A 16,189-nucleotide genomic window follows, 5' to 3' on the forward strand; every position below is an offset into this window, starting at 1 on the left:
AATATTACTTCTCATTTTTGTTATGATCTTCTCGACATTATAAAACGTAAATAAAAGCGTGCTTTATTATTATTGATGTTTTTAACAACAAATTATTTAATGAGTTAATTTCGTTTATTAATTTTGTTTATTAATATAAATTTAATTATTTATGATTTCTTTTCTCCCTCTCTTTCTCTCTCTCTCTCTCTCTCTCTCTCTCTCTCTCTCTCTCTCTCTCTCTCTCTCTCTCTCTCTCTCTCTCTCTCTCTCTCTCTCTCGATTTTTTCGATATACTTTTACTCAGTTTGTTCTTCATTACTTTTGACCCTTTGCAATAAGAATCTGCAATACCGCAAAAGTAATAGTAGTGATATATTTTCACAACGAGACTGGATCGCATAATTACATTATTTCAATTAAATATTCGATTCATTGTTTCCAGGTAAAACCGGTATTATTCCAGGTAATTTGCATTATTCACAACACAATATTTATTTTCAGTTCCGTCATTCGCTGTTTATTTGCCATTCTCGTCACGCAACGCGACCGCCTATCGATTATAATCGCGCATTCTCATTCTGATAGCCTTGATAACGACTTTTACATGGGTTGCAGAAACTCGAGGAAACGGTAGCCGAAAATGCGAGGTTGGAGCAAGATTTGGTAGTATTGAGGCAAAAAGTACAAGCGTCCAGAAGATATACCGGTAATATCGCGAGAGACACTTCAAGTACGACCGCACCACTGGAAGCGGAATTACGACGAATGCAACAACTCGTCGGCGATCTGCAGAGACAAAGGAAAGAACTCAGCATTCAAGTTCGTCAACTGACAGAGAAATCTCATAGTTTGGTGCAGCAAATTCGTCCGCAGCCTCTACATAGTGAGTTTAAATGTAAAACGTAATATGCGTTTTAATCATTAGAATTTGCAAAACTATAAAATTCAATAACTAATATCAAGGCTTTCTGTGGAAATTAAATTAATAACAATGAAGGCAGTAGAGAGACTCTCTACTGCCTTCATTGTTATTAATATAAAATTCAATTATAATTAATCATAAATTATTTTAATTATTAAATAGATAGCATTAATAAAAGAGATGCATCTTTAGAGGAGAAAATATTTCTTTTATTTATTATTACTTATCAAGTTTTATTGGGACGTGTATTCATAATCAATAATCATAAATGATTTGTTGATTTAATAATATGATTAAAAATGCGTTTTCTCTCAGCTCCCCAGGTGCATCATCCGAAGAAACGTACGCAAAATTCTTGGCTAGAGACCGACTTAGATTCCGGAATAACCCTGGATCATGGCTTAGACTCTCCATCAAGTCCATCTTTATCCATCTCACCTCCGAATAAGCACAATGATAATGCTCATCAGCGATTCGGCTCTCCTACGCAATACAAGGATTTATCTCTTTTAAATCGTCCACAAAATCAACAATATTTTGCTTCCTCTCAAAATCATATATCGGCGCTTTCGCCGCAATTGCGCGAGCAGATTCAACAACATCAATTGAAGCAACAATTATTGAAAGATCAAATGCAGGGCAAGGGCGGCGCAATCCAAGTGACGCCTTTATATGTTAATACAGATTCTAGAATAACAGGTAATATTCATTGAGCGATATAATAAATTTTATATTATATGATATAGTTTAAAGTAATATATTAGTTATGTCAAATTTAAAATTATATATATGCTTATAATATAAAAAAAATGATTAGAATTACAAGATAATTTTATTACGTATGATATATTTAATTTATTAATCTAATCGCTTTTTAAGGCGATTACGTTGCCGATACGAGCAAGCATAACGGAAATATGTTAAATGGCACGTTGAATTCCGCTCCGGAATATATCCCACCGCCACCACCACCGCCACCTTTGAATGAGGAGACATTGTTACTGAATGACAATTATAAACAAAATGAAGACAACAAATTTGCCGGTAAGTTATCTCTTTTGTTGCAGAAATATTAAGCTTATCGCAGGTCGAAAATTTTATTCTCTTTGTTTTGCATTCGCAGGATTAATGCATAATCGTGAGAAGCAAGAAATCAAGACGGTGCGCATAGTAAAACGCGAATCAGAGAGGCGGCAAAGGGATCGCGGCGATAGAACCGGCAATATTGGAGTTCCTTTGACAAATGGCCTTCAAGCACCAGGCGGCGCAAAGAGACTATGTGATGATGATTTGGGAGGTTCCCAAAAATTCGAAGTAAGTCGCTAATATAATCTGTTAAATTCAATAAAAAAGCATCAATTTTTTATTTTCTACATGTTTATGTGCTAACATAAATATTTAACATTTAGAAAGCTCAACTGGGTAAAGTAATAGAGGAATCGCCATCAATCATTCACGCGCAAAGCACGGTTCAACTGTCTGAGCTAGATGACGTTCAGTTCCAAAGAAGCATGTCTTTACCGCGCGGTTTCGGCGGACAAAAACAGCACTCTGGGATACACTACGGGCCAGTGGTACCTCCACCACGCAGCGATAGCATGCACGCTCTGAAGAGCATGATGGCGCGGCGACATAAAATTAGGGTAAGTCTCAGGTAGCAACATCAGGCGATACTTGAAAGACGACGCGTTGGAGATCCAGATCATCCTGTAGAACTAAATGTTATTTTCCCGTGATTGATTTTTTTTTTTTTTACGGCTATGATTTTCTTTTACCTTTACCGTTTTTGTCATCTCGCCTATTCATTTTTGTTAATCCTGTAGTATTTTACATTTTTTTTGACGTTCAATCGCAGTTTGAAAGTCACGACGGCAGTTCCGATAGCACTTTATCACCGTACACGGACAGCCCAACGTCCAGTTCTTACGTGCCGATGAGTTCGCCCAATTATTCTACTGCATCGTCATACAGCCCGAGTCAGAATCAAAATTATCCCCCTCAAGCGGCGATGGTTACCGTGCAGCCTCATTATCACAACCATCCATTTGGATCACTGTATAGATCACAATATGACAAAACCATAACTCTCGCGGATTCCGTCAGCTCCGAATTGACATCGCCGACTAACGTTGGCGTTCACGACGCACGACCGGTCGCTGTCGCAACGACAGCGAATGCAAACCAGTCTGAATCATCACCACAATTGTCGCCGGTGTTCAAAAGCGAGGCTGCCAAACAGATTATCAAAGAAATGACGGAGAAGAAAGTGGAAGGACCGAGACGAAGGCAAATACCGCGAGAGAAGAGGCGGCACTATACTGTGTCTAGTAGTAAACCAGTGCTCGACTTAGAGGATACTTTCTCGAAGATGGTACTTTTTGTTTCATTCAATTTCCGTTTTCTTTCTCTCTTTCTCATTTCCCTGTCTTCGTCTACCTGTATTTCGCTTTGTCTATCTGTCAATCATTCTTAATTCATTCATTTCGTTATATCATGCTCGTGGCAGCTTCGAAAATTGTGAATTTATCTGTGACAAGAATTTCTGATCATTTTCAGGGTATGGGCAGAGCTAGAGATGATTTGGACATGGAAAGAGCGCTCAGACCCAGAATAAATGCCCCTGATGTAGTGCGTTCAACGCTAAGTCACAAAGAGTTGAAGTATAACGAGAGTACTATAGATCAACTATTAGGCACGCCCAACAAAATTGTTATTCCCGAGCGATATATTCCCGAACAGGTATAACATCAATTTTTTTAAACTGAGCATATATAAAGAAACTATTTTATAATCATATTCTATTTTTAACATAATAATTAAAAGTCCAAAAAAATTATATTGTTGAAATATTCTAATGTAAAAATTGCTAATTTCTTTCAATTCAATATATATATTTAAAAGTAAAATTTATTTGTTAGTCACACTTTATTTTTAATACAACTAAAAAATATTGATGCAAGTTTATAATAATTTTTTTATGTATATAAATTAAATAAATTCAGTTTTTCACATATTACATACATATTATTAACTTTTTAGACGCCAGAGCTAACAGCGGAAGAGCAGGAGCAGCGTTTAAAGAAAGCGGAAGCGATTAGAAAAATGCTCTCGGAAACGACCGTGACTGCACCGGAAGGAGGTGGTATGTGTAATACCTTTTTTTTTATAATTATCTCTCTAACGTTTTTTTTTTAATATTGAAAATTTTTATAAAATATATCTTTATAATCTGCGTTTCATGTATGGTTTCAGACGATGATTCTAATGTAGAAAAATCAGACACATTGAAACGAAAAGTGGTAGAAGAAAAGCGACAAAGGGAACACATTCTTCAACTTAATCAGATATTGGCGAAGCAAGTGATGGAGAAAAGTAAAATGGTAGCAGGTACATTGATTATATATTGCATAACATTATTTCCGCATGATTAATCGTTTATGTAGAGCTATGGCAGCATGTTCGTTTCATTTAGCTTTTAAGGAATAAAGGAGAGTCTTTCTTTATTTCGCTCTAGCAGCACAATCGATGCGAAGTTCTTTTTATCACGATAATTTTCTTTTTATTATCGATTTTATTGCTTACAGAAACGTTTTGTCGAAACATTCAATGTTCATTTGATAGTCCGAGCAATTTACATTACATTGTCTCAGTCACATATTTTTCTCACAAACGCAGGCGCGCATGTTTTACTTGAGTTTCGCAGTTTTATGATATTTTAATGGCTTCTTTCGACATAACGAATATATAGTTTTGTCTTAGCGAGTGTTGTTTGGATTGTTTTGTGCTTGTGTATAGGTAACCAGGCACACTGACTGACATGCTTACTACATCCCTCCTATAGGACACGCACGACATACGATATATTATCATTTTCAGGTTTGTTTTTCACGTTTTTAATTTTTCTTTATCTTTTTTCTACTATTTTTCTCTTTAATTAAACTATACAAATTAATTGCAATTTTATATTTCTGCCAATATACGTTTATTAAAAAAGCTGGTGTATTGCACAAATTCAAATAATTTGTAAGAATAATAAAAATGGTAAGAAATAAAAATAGATAAAATAGCAAACGTAGTTTCACTTTTTTAATAAAACTTCAGTGATAAGCTTTCAGTATTGACTTTTGTGATTAATCCATCATGTTTTATTCATCGACAGTAAAAGCTCTGGCAACCCTTCCTCTAAAAACTGAATCGAGCTTAGATGATGAGGATCTTTCGCCTGTGGCTCCTTTACCACTTTACCAGCAAAGGGAAAACTATTACACATAAGCATCATTCCAAGAGCACAAGTAACACTACTGCCAATATGAAGAAGAAAGAGAAAAAAAAAAGAAGAAACCTTTTTCCGAGGATTTAGTTAAGAAGCGTGCGAAAGCTAGTGCATTATACTGGAAAAAGTGTTTTTTTTTATTTACATTGAGTGCAATTGTACATAATTATCGACTAAATAAAATGATAATAAATAGCTGTCGCTAACGATAAGGGTTTGTAATAAAACAATTGCACACATGTATGAAGAAATGTTAATTAATTTAAGCGTAGGTGACGACTGCGTAATCGAGAGAATTATCGGTATATATTATCAGACTGAATATCTCTCATAAAATTCTCTTAAACATGAAATTTATCAATGTTGTAATTTATTATCATTTTTATCGATACTAACATTCGACATTAAATAAGCATTACTTGCCGGATGACAAATTTTATCCGCATGACAAATTATCGGATAATTATGTCCGGCTTTGGAAAACCTTTTATCGCGTCTCTTCGCAATCGAAAGTTCTTTTTTGAAAGTTTTCAAATTGATGCGTATTTATATAAATATATAAGACTATTCTCGATTGAAAGAGAATCTGATTTGGATACTGTTATTCGTATCTCTCGTTTTACGTATGTACAATCATTTTCACGATTTTCACGAACTTTTATAACGACACAAGCGAACGACGAAATTGCATACCGTCACCAAAGCCTGAACGAAGTTAGTACCTTTAGATTTATGATGACGCGCGACAGAGGCTCTTTATTTTAGCGACAAATCGATTTGTGCGTACAAATCAGAAGAAAGAGAAGAAACAGAATTATACGAGTAATTACTAAACTGTCAAAAGCGCTGAAATATCGAGCCTTTCGTAGACTTTATTCGCCGAACTCGACGACAAAAGGACAACGGCGACGATCGCGAAAATTACTTTGTAATTAGATTGTGTAATTAGATTGTAAGCATATACATACGCTTTTAAGGAGCGCCCGTTATATATACACGTTATATAAACATACACACATATATATATATATATATATACATACACGATTTTTCACGGGCCATTGTAGCATGGCATATTAAATGTTCAGAGCAGTCGTAACAGTCGTGACGAGTGCCAAATTTCTCTCATAATGGCAAGCAACAACGAGCGATTGAACAATCGTCAATTAAAAAAATTGTCACATTGAGTGAAATATTGCAAGCCGATACAGGATGCGTTATACAGCGTTTATTATAAAAATAAAACTCGCGAAAAAAAATGATCATACGCAATCATGTAATACTGTCATCATTATTAACACTTGGTCAATATCATTCTCCTTAATTCGTATTTCATAGATATCAAGTCGAACTTGATCCCTTTGGGCCTACAATCTCGTGGAAGCAAATGCAATTTTTTGGGATCCAAAGTCGAAATATTTCAAAAATATAAGTCTAGGCACGGGAAAAATTTTTCAAAAGTGTTTTCAGCCAATTTAAATTTCGAATTATTAAACTCTTTTTCCGAAAGCATAGAAAAGAGTATAAATTTACACATTTTTAAATATATACATATATATATATATATATATATATATATATATATATATATATATATATATATACAAATATTCCTTTCTCAGAAAAAAAAGTTATTTTTTAGTCGTTAATTAACCGCGTGCGCGACAAAAAAAAATCGATACGGAATTAGTATCCGAAAAGAAAATGAAGAAATCAATGCTGTGTAATTTCATAGAAATTAATAATGGAGACTGATTGAGACTGACCTGGGATCCTATATCCGATGCTGTAGGGATGATTCTTGATTCTTGTCTGTCGCCCTCACGCGCCCCGCGATTTGGCGCGCACGAACTGACAGTTTCTAGCACAAGTTTTTATATAACGATAATTTTACGCACGCGATACACTGTTGTCGCACTGTTGTATAGCACTTATTTACAACGTTAACGCGCATCTATTGTATATATAATCTATCGTGCACAATGTAAGACGATGCACTCCCGATTAAAATTGGGAAAAGATACACTCTTCCTTTCGAAGACGCGACGCACTTTGCAAAAGTCTCCCAATGACTTCGAAAATCACGAATCAATAGTGTCGATACTTATCGATAATCGTCGCCATCTTGCGATATCGCGATGCAATCGCGCGCGTACATTTTGATTTTCAAAAATTTCGTATCCCGCTGCATAAAATTCTACAGAAAAGTATGTTAAATCGCGTGGGGACGCTCCAATATATTAATAAAAGCGATTGATACTATTGAAGAAACACTATGCGAAAATTAATCACGAGAAAAAGAACTGTTATTGTTATAATGATGAAATAAAAATAATACAGCAAAAAGCGACAAAGCCATTTTTTTAATCCTTCGTAATTAAATAATTTCGATTAATTAAACTCAAACTTTGTGTGAAACATATTTTTCAAAAATAATTATTCAAAAAAATTTTTCCAAATGCATAAGTAAAAGTTAAGGAATATACTTAACTAATAGTTTAATTAATAAAAATACAAAAGTTAAGAAATAAAATATAAATCTGTTCTTTTTTTCTCTCTCTTTTTCACTCAAACTAAAATATGTATTATTTTCTTTCCGTAAATTAAATTTTTCATTATTTTATCGCAAATTTACGATATACATTTAAATATTTTAATTTAATTGAAACTTATTTTCAGTTATATTTGTTATAAATATATTTTATTAGTGAAAAAAACATGAATAAATTTATTATTAATAAAAACTATAAATATATATGTAGCGCATGCTTCAAAGATATAAAACTAATAAGCGAAATTGATAAATTGGTATATATGCATACGTATAAAAAGAGATCAAAGAGGTCAAAGAAGTTGGAGGTCGTAGTTTGTTCGTAAAGATAGATCAGACCATCGGACGACCAGGCACGACATTACTGGACGTGGAAAATGGCGCATATAATAAGATCCAAACTTATGCTCTTGTCATTAAAATATGCTAATCGTGTCGCGCCGCGTATTTTTGTGCCTTCAAAATATCAGCGATTATGTTTCCACACCAGCGGGATTCTCGACGGTATGATATTTATTCAGAAACAATGACTTTTCTCTCATAATATCAATCTCGATTTAAAGGTTATCTCTGAAAAAATATAAATTAGATTAAAAGAATCTGGGAGAAATAAAAAGTTGTTTCGTTCACGATGTAAATTCAAAAAGAAAAGAAGAATGTAAAAAATATATATTTACTATACAGTATTTAATAACATAAACCTTGTAGAACTTGATAAATAAGTTCTGTATTTTTGATTATGCAATCAAATGTTTTAATTTTTACATATTGTTAATGAAGATCTGTCTCTAAATTTTTACAGTAACATGTGTTAACACAAAGAGATATTTTCTTTCAGTGAAGGGAAAAGAACTATTAATGCCTTCATTGTCGCCTACTATGGAAACTGGCACTATCGTGAAGTGGTTTAAAAAGGAAGGTGATACTCTTAACCCTGGTGATGCTATTGCGGATATTCAGACTGACAAGGCTATTGTCACAATGGAATTTGACGACGAAGGTGTATTAGCCAAAATAATTGTAAGTTAAATCATTAAATAGTAATAAATGAATCATGTTGAAGGAAATACAAAATTATATGAAATATATCATTTAGATACCTGAAGGAACAAAGGATATCAAAGTAGGAACTCTGATAGCTCTTACTGTTGAAGCTGATGAAGATTGGAAGACGGTAGAAATGCCGGACAAGCCAGTGGAACCTCCAAAAGCAGCGGCACCACCTCCTGTTGAAACAAGCCCAGCTGTTAAAGTTGAACCACCACCACCTGGCCAGTATGATTCTTTAAGCATATTAGGTTATAATCTGCTTTAAAAAATAATGTTCAAATCATGCTTATATTTTTATATGCTTTTAAGTCTTGTTCAAAGTTAGAATATCAAGTTGCTATTGAGTTATTTATCTATTATTTTTAGACAAAATATTCCTATGCCTGCCCTTTCACCGACCATGACAACAGGTACAATTGTAAAATGGTTGAAGCAAGAAGGTGATGAAATACAACCTGGCGATGCATTAGCGGATATACAGACAGATAAAGCCATCATGACTTTTGAATTAGAGGAAGAAGGTGTACTTGCAAAAATTCTTGTATGTATTATATATTTTATATCATTTTGCATAGAATATTTTTACATTGTTTGTTCCTTAAACTATGTTTATTGCTATTTATTAGGTCCCAGAAGGTTCCGAAGTGAAAATAGGACAATTGATAGCTATTACAGTTGAAAAAGGAATGGATTGGAAACAGGCTGTTATCCCAACATTGACAGACACACCTGTGACACCAAGTTCTGCTCAACCAACTGCACCAGTCGATACAAAACCACCAAGTGAGCAGTATGTATATTGTGATATCTTCATTTCACATAAAGTAATTCTATTTATTCTTTTTATTATTTTCAAATTTATAAACAAAACTGAATTTTGATATATACTATAATTACTTAATATATGTTACAAAGAGTGTATGGTTTGGCTGTGAAAAGATTGCTAGAAGAATACGACCTGAATTCTGATTCCATCAAAGGTACTGGGCGAACAAATCGTTTATTGAAAAGTGATGTCCTTGCATATATTCAAACACACAACGTTAAAAAAGTTACACTTAAATCTGGTAAATATGAACCCACATAAGATCTTAAATGCTATCTTTTTTTTAAAGTAGTTTATGTTTTTATTTTATGGATATTTTTTTGCAGTGTTAACAGCTCCAAAGACTGATAAGGCACGTTCTCCTAGTCCAACAATAACATCCGTTCCACCTAGTCGGTCGTCACCGTACAAAGATATCGAAATATCCAACATTCGTGCCGTTATCGCTAAACGACTCACCGAATCAAAAGTATGGTATTACAAACATTTTTTTTTATTAAAATTCAATTATTTCATATTTAATTTAAGTTTTTTTATTCCAGAAAGCTATACCGCATTCTTACGCGGTTATAGACATAATTATTGACAAGTTGATCGAACTCCGTGGAAAACTAAAGACAGAGGATATAAATGTATCAGTTAATGACTTTGTTACTAAGGCAGTTGCTCACGCGCTTCTCGAATGTCCTGATGTAAATACATTGTATCAAGATGGACAAGTTAGTATGATTAACATTGTAATATAATTGCATAAAGAGATGTATTTCAAAATTACAATATAAATAATCAATTATTGTTAGGTTGTTAGAGTTCCAAAAGTGGACGTATGTGTAGCAGTCGCAACACCAACAGGTCTTATTACACCAATAGTATTCGACACTGTCACTAAAGGTTTAGCAGATATCTCCAAAAACATTCGAGAATTAGCCGATAAAGCGAGAAATGGGAAGCTTAAACCACACGAATTTCAGGGAGGAACATTCACGTAAGAAACCTTAACCAAAATAAAATCATAAAAAGTACAGAAGTTTTTGTAGTAATACGTAAATTTTATTATGCAGAATTTCAAATTTGGGAATGTTTGGTGTCAAGGAATTTTCAGCTATTATAAATCCTCCGCAAACTGCTATTCTTGCTGTAGGCTCGGGACTTGAAGAGCTAGGTAATTTTTTACAAAAAACATTTTGTGTGCAGTATTGTCTTTTTCTTATAACTAATGATATTTTTGTAATATTTTACAGACTCTTCGTTAGCAAAGATAACAAAAATGAGAGTAAAACTATCTTATGATAGACGGGCAATCGATGAGGATCAAGCAGCTAATTTTCTGGCTATTTTGAAAGCAATGTTGGAAGATCCAGCTCTTCTAATAGCTGGTAAGACGCAGGCGTTGAGGTATAAACGTGATGCGTATTAATTATTTTAAATAAAACAATTGAAAGTGTTTATTGCAAAAACAGCTTATTCTCTTGCTTGTAACAAGAGAATTAAATACTATTGTTTTTATGTAACAATGTTAGTGTGGTTTTAAAAAAAATGAAGGTTTAACTAGAAGGAAGAAGCTCAATATTAATTTATATTATTTTATTAATGTATATAATAATTGGCTGTTTTTGAAATAAACAAAAAAATTAGTCAACATCAGTTATATTTTTCGGATATAATGTATAAATATAAAAACCTCGATTTATACGAAAACATATTAGGAGTAATATTATTTATTGCTGTTATTAAACTTTGATTCAAGAATATAATTTACATATTTATACTGCCAAAGAAAAATATTTAGGACAGTTAATATTTTATGGATATATTCTCACATTTAAGATGTTTGTTAATTAATAATAGTAAAAACAAATTAAGAATTAAATATTAATTATGAGTCAAATTCTTTTATGATTTTCAAAATGTACATTATTTATCAGTGCAACAATGGTTAATTTATTTAAGATTAATGTCAAAAGATTTGAGTGATAAAGAATATTTTTTATCACCCCTCTATATTTAGACTTTTGTAAATAATTAGAGCATTATGTAAAAGTTCCGTCTTTTGTAAATATCTGCAAATTATTAGTCTTACAAAATATATGAAAACTATAAAAATATGTAGACAATACATTTTCTCATATCAGTCAATGTTATGAAATATAAATGTCTTTATTATATAATTTCATTATATAATATTGTAAACATTTAAAAAGCTTATATCAGAAACTTTTTATTGGGTAAAACACATAGTAGTTTCATTTTATTAATTTATTAAATTTATGTATGTATAAAATTAAATGATTCACTTGTATATAATGTAATAAATCTGACGATTTAAATAGAATTATTAAAATAGTTTAAAGATGAATAAAAGCCCAATTCATATCTTGTTATAAATAAAATATTTATTACTTAAAATATCTGATATACCAGTTTACCAGTATATCAGTAAACATTAATTTTTTGTTCTAATACATAAAGACGTAAAACAATAGTATAGCATGAAATTTGTACAAATATTTAATTTTTTTTATGTCATAACATATTTAATTTTTGTTATAAAACCATAACGTCGTATTTTAATATAATTGATAATATTTTTATATGTACTTGTTATATACTTAAAATCATATGCATTTATTTGATAAGGCACAAGTGTTAGAATACTTTATAATACATCTTTCACATTTCATTTTGGCTTTTTAAATACTTTTCTCGAAATCTCTATCAGAGAATATAATATCTTGTAAAAACTAGAAAAACATATAAATGATAATATTCCTTATTAAAATCCTGCAAAAGATTACAATACTACTTTAATATATATGCTTATCAATACGTGTTATCTTTTAACACTTAATGGTTGACAAACAGTGTTTGGCCGGCTTATATTACATAACATGTAGCAATTGTACTTTGAATTGTCTCAATTTGATATATTTTCGGTATATGATAATTTATCGTATAGGTTTTACAGTATTACTTGTATGTAGTGTAGAGCACAAAAAGTATAGTATGACTTAACTTTCTTGCTTATCACAGTCGCGTGATTTTATATATACTTGATATTATTGCTCAAATTTTTTATCTTAAATATCTAAACATTCATTCTTTAGAATAATCCCATTATATAGTATACGTTGCATTACAAACTTTTTTTGTTATAGAACAATTAATTTATATACATACCGATTATAAAATAGCTATATGAATATAATATTTGGTTGAGCAATATTGCGCTCTTACATATACAAAAGTTTTCAAAAAAGAATATATGTTATAAAAGAGTGGAGATGAACTCTTAGAAAACTATGTGTATATCTCAATAATCTTAAAAAAATTCAATGTACAATGTTTGCTGTGTCACCCTCGATTCATAATACTTAATGTTAGGCATTATCTGTCTCGTGATATTAAATAAGAGGGTTGCTCAATTTCATACTTAGAATTTCTAGAAATGGTTTCGCAGCATGGCCAATAATGATTTCTTGATATAAACATGTTCAATTCTATTCCACAATGATCTAAGTACAATTTTAAGAAAAAATTGATATATATATATATATATTTTTATGTGATCAATGCTATAAAAATACAATATTTGAAATGTACAATTCTACTCAGTTCTCAAAAAAGATGTCAAAATTGCATTCTATTCAATTGTTTCCAACTAGAATATTCTGTTGCTATTATTGTTTCAATAAGTATTTAATTTGAATAGTAACATATAGTGCATTAGTATATTAAGTGAAAATACTTGAATAAAATCCTAAATTATAATAAATTGTATTGCACATAAGAAGATAGACGATTCTTACTTTAGAAATTAAAATTGGAAATAAATATATCTCCATAAAGTATTTATACATATCCATATACTATTTTGCCACAATAATTATTAATATAATTAAGTAAAATATATGAGAAGAATAACTAAATGAATTCTTTCTGAAGGAATAAAATAATTTTAAAAAAAGAATGGCTATCAAAAGTGCACTATATGCTTTGGTTTCATAAACCAGGATATAGAATAAAAATAATAGGCAGTCAAATAAGCTTAAAATTAATAATTAAAATTAAAGGACGATTATAAAATATCTTCTTTTTAACAATTACTAAGGAAACCTTCTTTTAGTATAAAAAGTGACAGAGCATGAGCCAATATTATGAATGCGACAACTTGGAATTCTGTAGAAATATTTAATGGAATGCTTTCTGAAGAATTTTTTGCGCTGCACGAATCAATGGAGTAAGTGTGGATAATTCCGCGCAGTTTTCTAGGAACGGATGAGAAAGTAATTCATCAGCGGTTGCTCTCTCATCGACTTCTACAGCGAGGCATCTCTCTAGAAAATTTTGGAACATTGGACTGAGACTATCCCATCTTGGAATGGATGGTTTACCAATGGCAGCGATCAAGTATAACGCTCTCAATGGCGTTTCTTTCATATAAGGTGGTTCTCCTTCTATCATTTCGATAGCCATTATGCCTAGTGACCAGATATCCACTTTCTTGCCGTACTGTTTTCTCGTTACTACTTCTGGTGCCATCCAATATGGAGTACCAACCATAGTTTGTCGTTTTTCATCACCGTCGATATTAGCACAAAAACCAAAGTCTGTAACTTTCACCGCACCATTCATTCCCAATAGCACGTTGTCCGACTTAATATCTCTGTGAATAATACCTCTAGTGTGCAGAAAGCTGATCGCTTTAAGGACTTCTCTGCAAACGGCTGCAATTTGAACTTCCTTCATCACAGTCTCGGTGACCACATCTGTAAGGGGTCCACCTTCCAGCAACTCCATAACTACCCAAAGATGTTCATCGACGAGATAGGCATCGAGAAAATTCACCAGGTTGGGATGTTGAAACTCCTTGAGAATTTTGATCTCGGTTAATATCAATTCTTTTTTCGGCTGTTTGGACAAATCTATATCCTTTATAGCTACTTTCTGATTGTGTTGAAGGTCGGTAGCTATGAATACAGTGCCCGAAGCACCGGCACCCACTTCTTTAGTTCTTTCAAAGCGCAAGTAAGGGTCTCCGCGTTGACAGATAGCCCTGAGTTCCTCGTATACCTGCCCGTCACTGAGTCTTACACCAATACACTCGGTTTTCCTACGCAGGACAGGACTCTCCTCGATTCTACTTGACGTAACAACTTTCTCCACTGACAAGTCGTCGTCGTCGTCGTCGTCTATCTGATACGTATTCAAATCCTCCAGTATCTCGGTGAGAGTTTTCTCCGCTATTCGATCGTTGCACTTGCGCGGCGCCGGTTTTGGCGGTGGTTTCGGTGGTTTGTTGACTTTTGGCGGTAACTCGGGTAACCTCTGCGCTTGACTATCCGTCGATTGTCTCTCGGAGATCAGGCCGTCATCGTCGGAGCCATCCGACCGATACTTCTTGGTCAGGATATTATCAATTTCCTGCGACTCCTCCTCGATCAAGTCCTGCGTAACAAACGGCTTGAAGACCTCCTGATCCTGCGGCTTGCGCTTGATCGAATAATTGTAGAACTTGATCGCCTGGAGCGCGGCATCGGGATGCTCGTCCTGCTCCGACTTGGAGATCTGCGTGTTGAGCAAACGTATCCACGGGTCCGGCAGACCCTCCAGCTGACCGGTCTCCGCGTTCTTGCTCACGTGGAACTTGTGAGAGACGTTGGTTGGCAGACCAATTTCCGCGGCTACCGTGTCGACGGAACAGCTCTTCTTTTTCGAGAAGAGCTTCGTCAGGCTGAGACTCATCTTCGAGACTCCCTCCGTGTCTGTCTCGTGCACGCTTCTCGAATATCACAAGAGGAAGGGAGAAGATACGGACGGATTCGCGTGGCTCAAATTATTACGATGATATTCGTGCCAACTAATCTCATTTCGCTAACGTATCGCGACTTTTCACGCCCGTTTACATGCCGGCAGAAGGACGGACATTGTGTGCTCAGTATCATGGTGGAAAGAATAATACTCTACACCATGCTCGGTATTGCCAATTGCTAGTTCGATAATTCTTCGTGTCACTAAACGTACGATCGCTACTCTAGTTGGTATCGCGAGACAAATCGTTCGCGAGAAAAGTCGATTACTCGCTGCGTATCGATAGTTTAAATATTTGAAATTTGAATTATAGATACATGTGTAATATATTTTATAAAGTTACACATCTATAATATTGTACATCTTTATATAATACACATACAGCGTGGACCAATAATTATTAGCACCTTAAATATCTTCGAATCTGTAAGGTCTAGAAGAAAATCTGTACAATTAAAATTGCACGACACAAAGGGGGCTATTTATATGTCGATAAAAACGTTTGTCCAGGTAGAGACGCTTCGGAGATATCAAGATCATTAATGTTTTTTTTTAATGAAAACCTCTATTGTTTATTACATGTTCTTGTAGCTTATCTCGAGAGCTTTCCGAAACATTATAATAAAATATTTTTTAATTAAATACTTTTCGAGTTATAAGGCTTCAAAGTTGCAATATTTTGACATAAAAGTGCAAGATATCTCGTAAAATATTCATTTTTACTTTTACTTTTTATGCACAGAACGATGAGACAAATCAATTGGCGTAATTAAAACA

General features: G+C 33.2%; 3 protein-coding genes across 12 annotated transcripts in view; 2 read left to right on the forward strand and 1 right to left on the reverse strand.

Moving 5' to 3' along the window:
* The window catches only part of LOC140671022 (uncharacterized), a 151,366-nt gene extending 143,843 nt beyond the window's left edge, over nucleotides 1–7,523 (forward strand). For 7 of the 10 annotated variants that reach the window (XM_072902075.1, XM_072902022.1, XM_072902053.1 and 4 more), the window contains 11 exons: nucleotides 425–445; nucleotides 598–865; nucleotides 1,220–1,603; nucleotides 1,784–1,948; nucleotides 2,028–2,218; nucleotides 2,314–2,547; nucleotides 2,760–3,275; nucleotides 3,461–3,643; nucleotides 3,944–4,046; nucleotides 4,157–4,291; nucleotides 5,064–7,523. In XM_072902075.1, coding sequence (XP_072758176.1) covers nucleotides 425–445; nucleotides 598–865; nucleotides 1,220–1,603; nucleotides 1,784–1,948; nucleotides 2,028–2,218; nucleotides 2,314–2,547; nucleotides 2,760–3,275; nucleotides 3,461–3,643; nucleotides 3,944–4,046; nucleotides 4,157–4,291; nucleotides 5,064–5,176 — 2,313 coding nt within the window. In that variant the 3' untranslated portion in view covers nucleotides 5,177–7,523. Of the gene's footprint in view, nucleotides 1–424; nucleotides 446–597; nucleotides 866–1,219; nucleotides 1,604–1,783; nucleotides 1,949–2,027; nucleotides 2,219–2,313; nucleotides 2,548–2,759; nucleotides 3,276–3,460; nucleotides 3,644–3,943; nucleotides 4,047–4,156; nucleotides 4,292–4,699; nucleotides 4,781–5,063 lie in introns of all 10 variants that reach the window. The other 3 variants (XR_012047661.1, XM_072902086.1, XM_072902033.1) reach the window with 3 other exon arrangements.
* Nucleotides 7,524–8,044: 521 nt separating this feature from the next.
* On the forward strand, nucleotides 8,045–11,221 carry LOC140668148 (dihydrolipoyllysine-residue acetyltransferase component of pyruvate dehydrogenase complex). Its single transcript, XM_072896846.1, has 11 exons — nucleotides 8,045–8,232; nucleotides 8,567–8,748; nucleotides 8,825–9,003; nucleotides 9,145–9,319; nucleotides 9,405–9,568; nucleotides 9,694–9,845; nucleotides 9,931–10,073; nucleotides 10,147–10,323; nucleotides 10,405–10,589; nucleotides 10,666–10,766; nucleotides 10,846–11,221. Exons 1-11 carry the CDS (start codon nucleotides 8,106–8,108, stop codon nucleotides 11,019–11,021), a joined length of 1,761 nt encoding a protein of 586 aa, XP_072752947.1. The 5' UTR covers nucleotides 8,045–8,105; the 3' UTR covers nucleotides 11,022–11,221.
* Nucleotides 11,222–11,979: 758 nt separating this feature from the next.
* Pak3 (p21 (RAC1) activated kinase 3) lies at nucleotides 11,980–15,559 on the reverse strand. Its single transcript, XM_072906696.1, has one exon. It carries the CDS (start codon nucleotides 15,344–15,346, stop codon nucleotides 13,793–13,795), a length of 1,554 nt encoding a protein of 517 aa, XP_072762797.1. The 5' UTR covers nucleotides 15,347–15,559; the 3' UTR covers nucleotides 11,980–13,792.
* Nucleotides 15,560–16,189: the final 630 nt, after the last annotated feature.

Source organism: Anoplolepis gracilipes, chromosome 1, assembly GCF_047496725.1.
Source record: "Anoplolepis gracilipes chromosome 1, ASM4749672v1, whole genome shotgun sequence".
Lineage (NCBI taxonomy): Eukaryota > Metazoa > Arthropoda > Insecta > Hymenoptera > Formicidae > Anoplolepis > Anoplolepis gracilipes.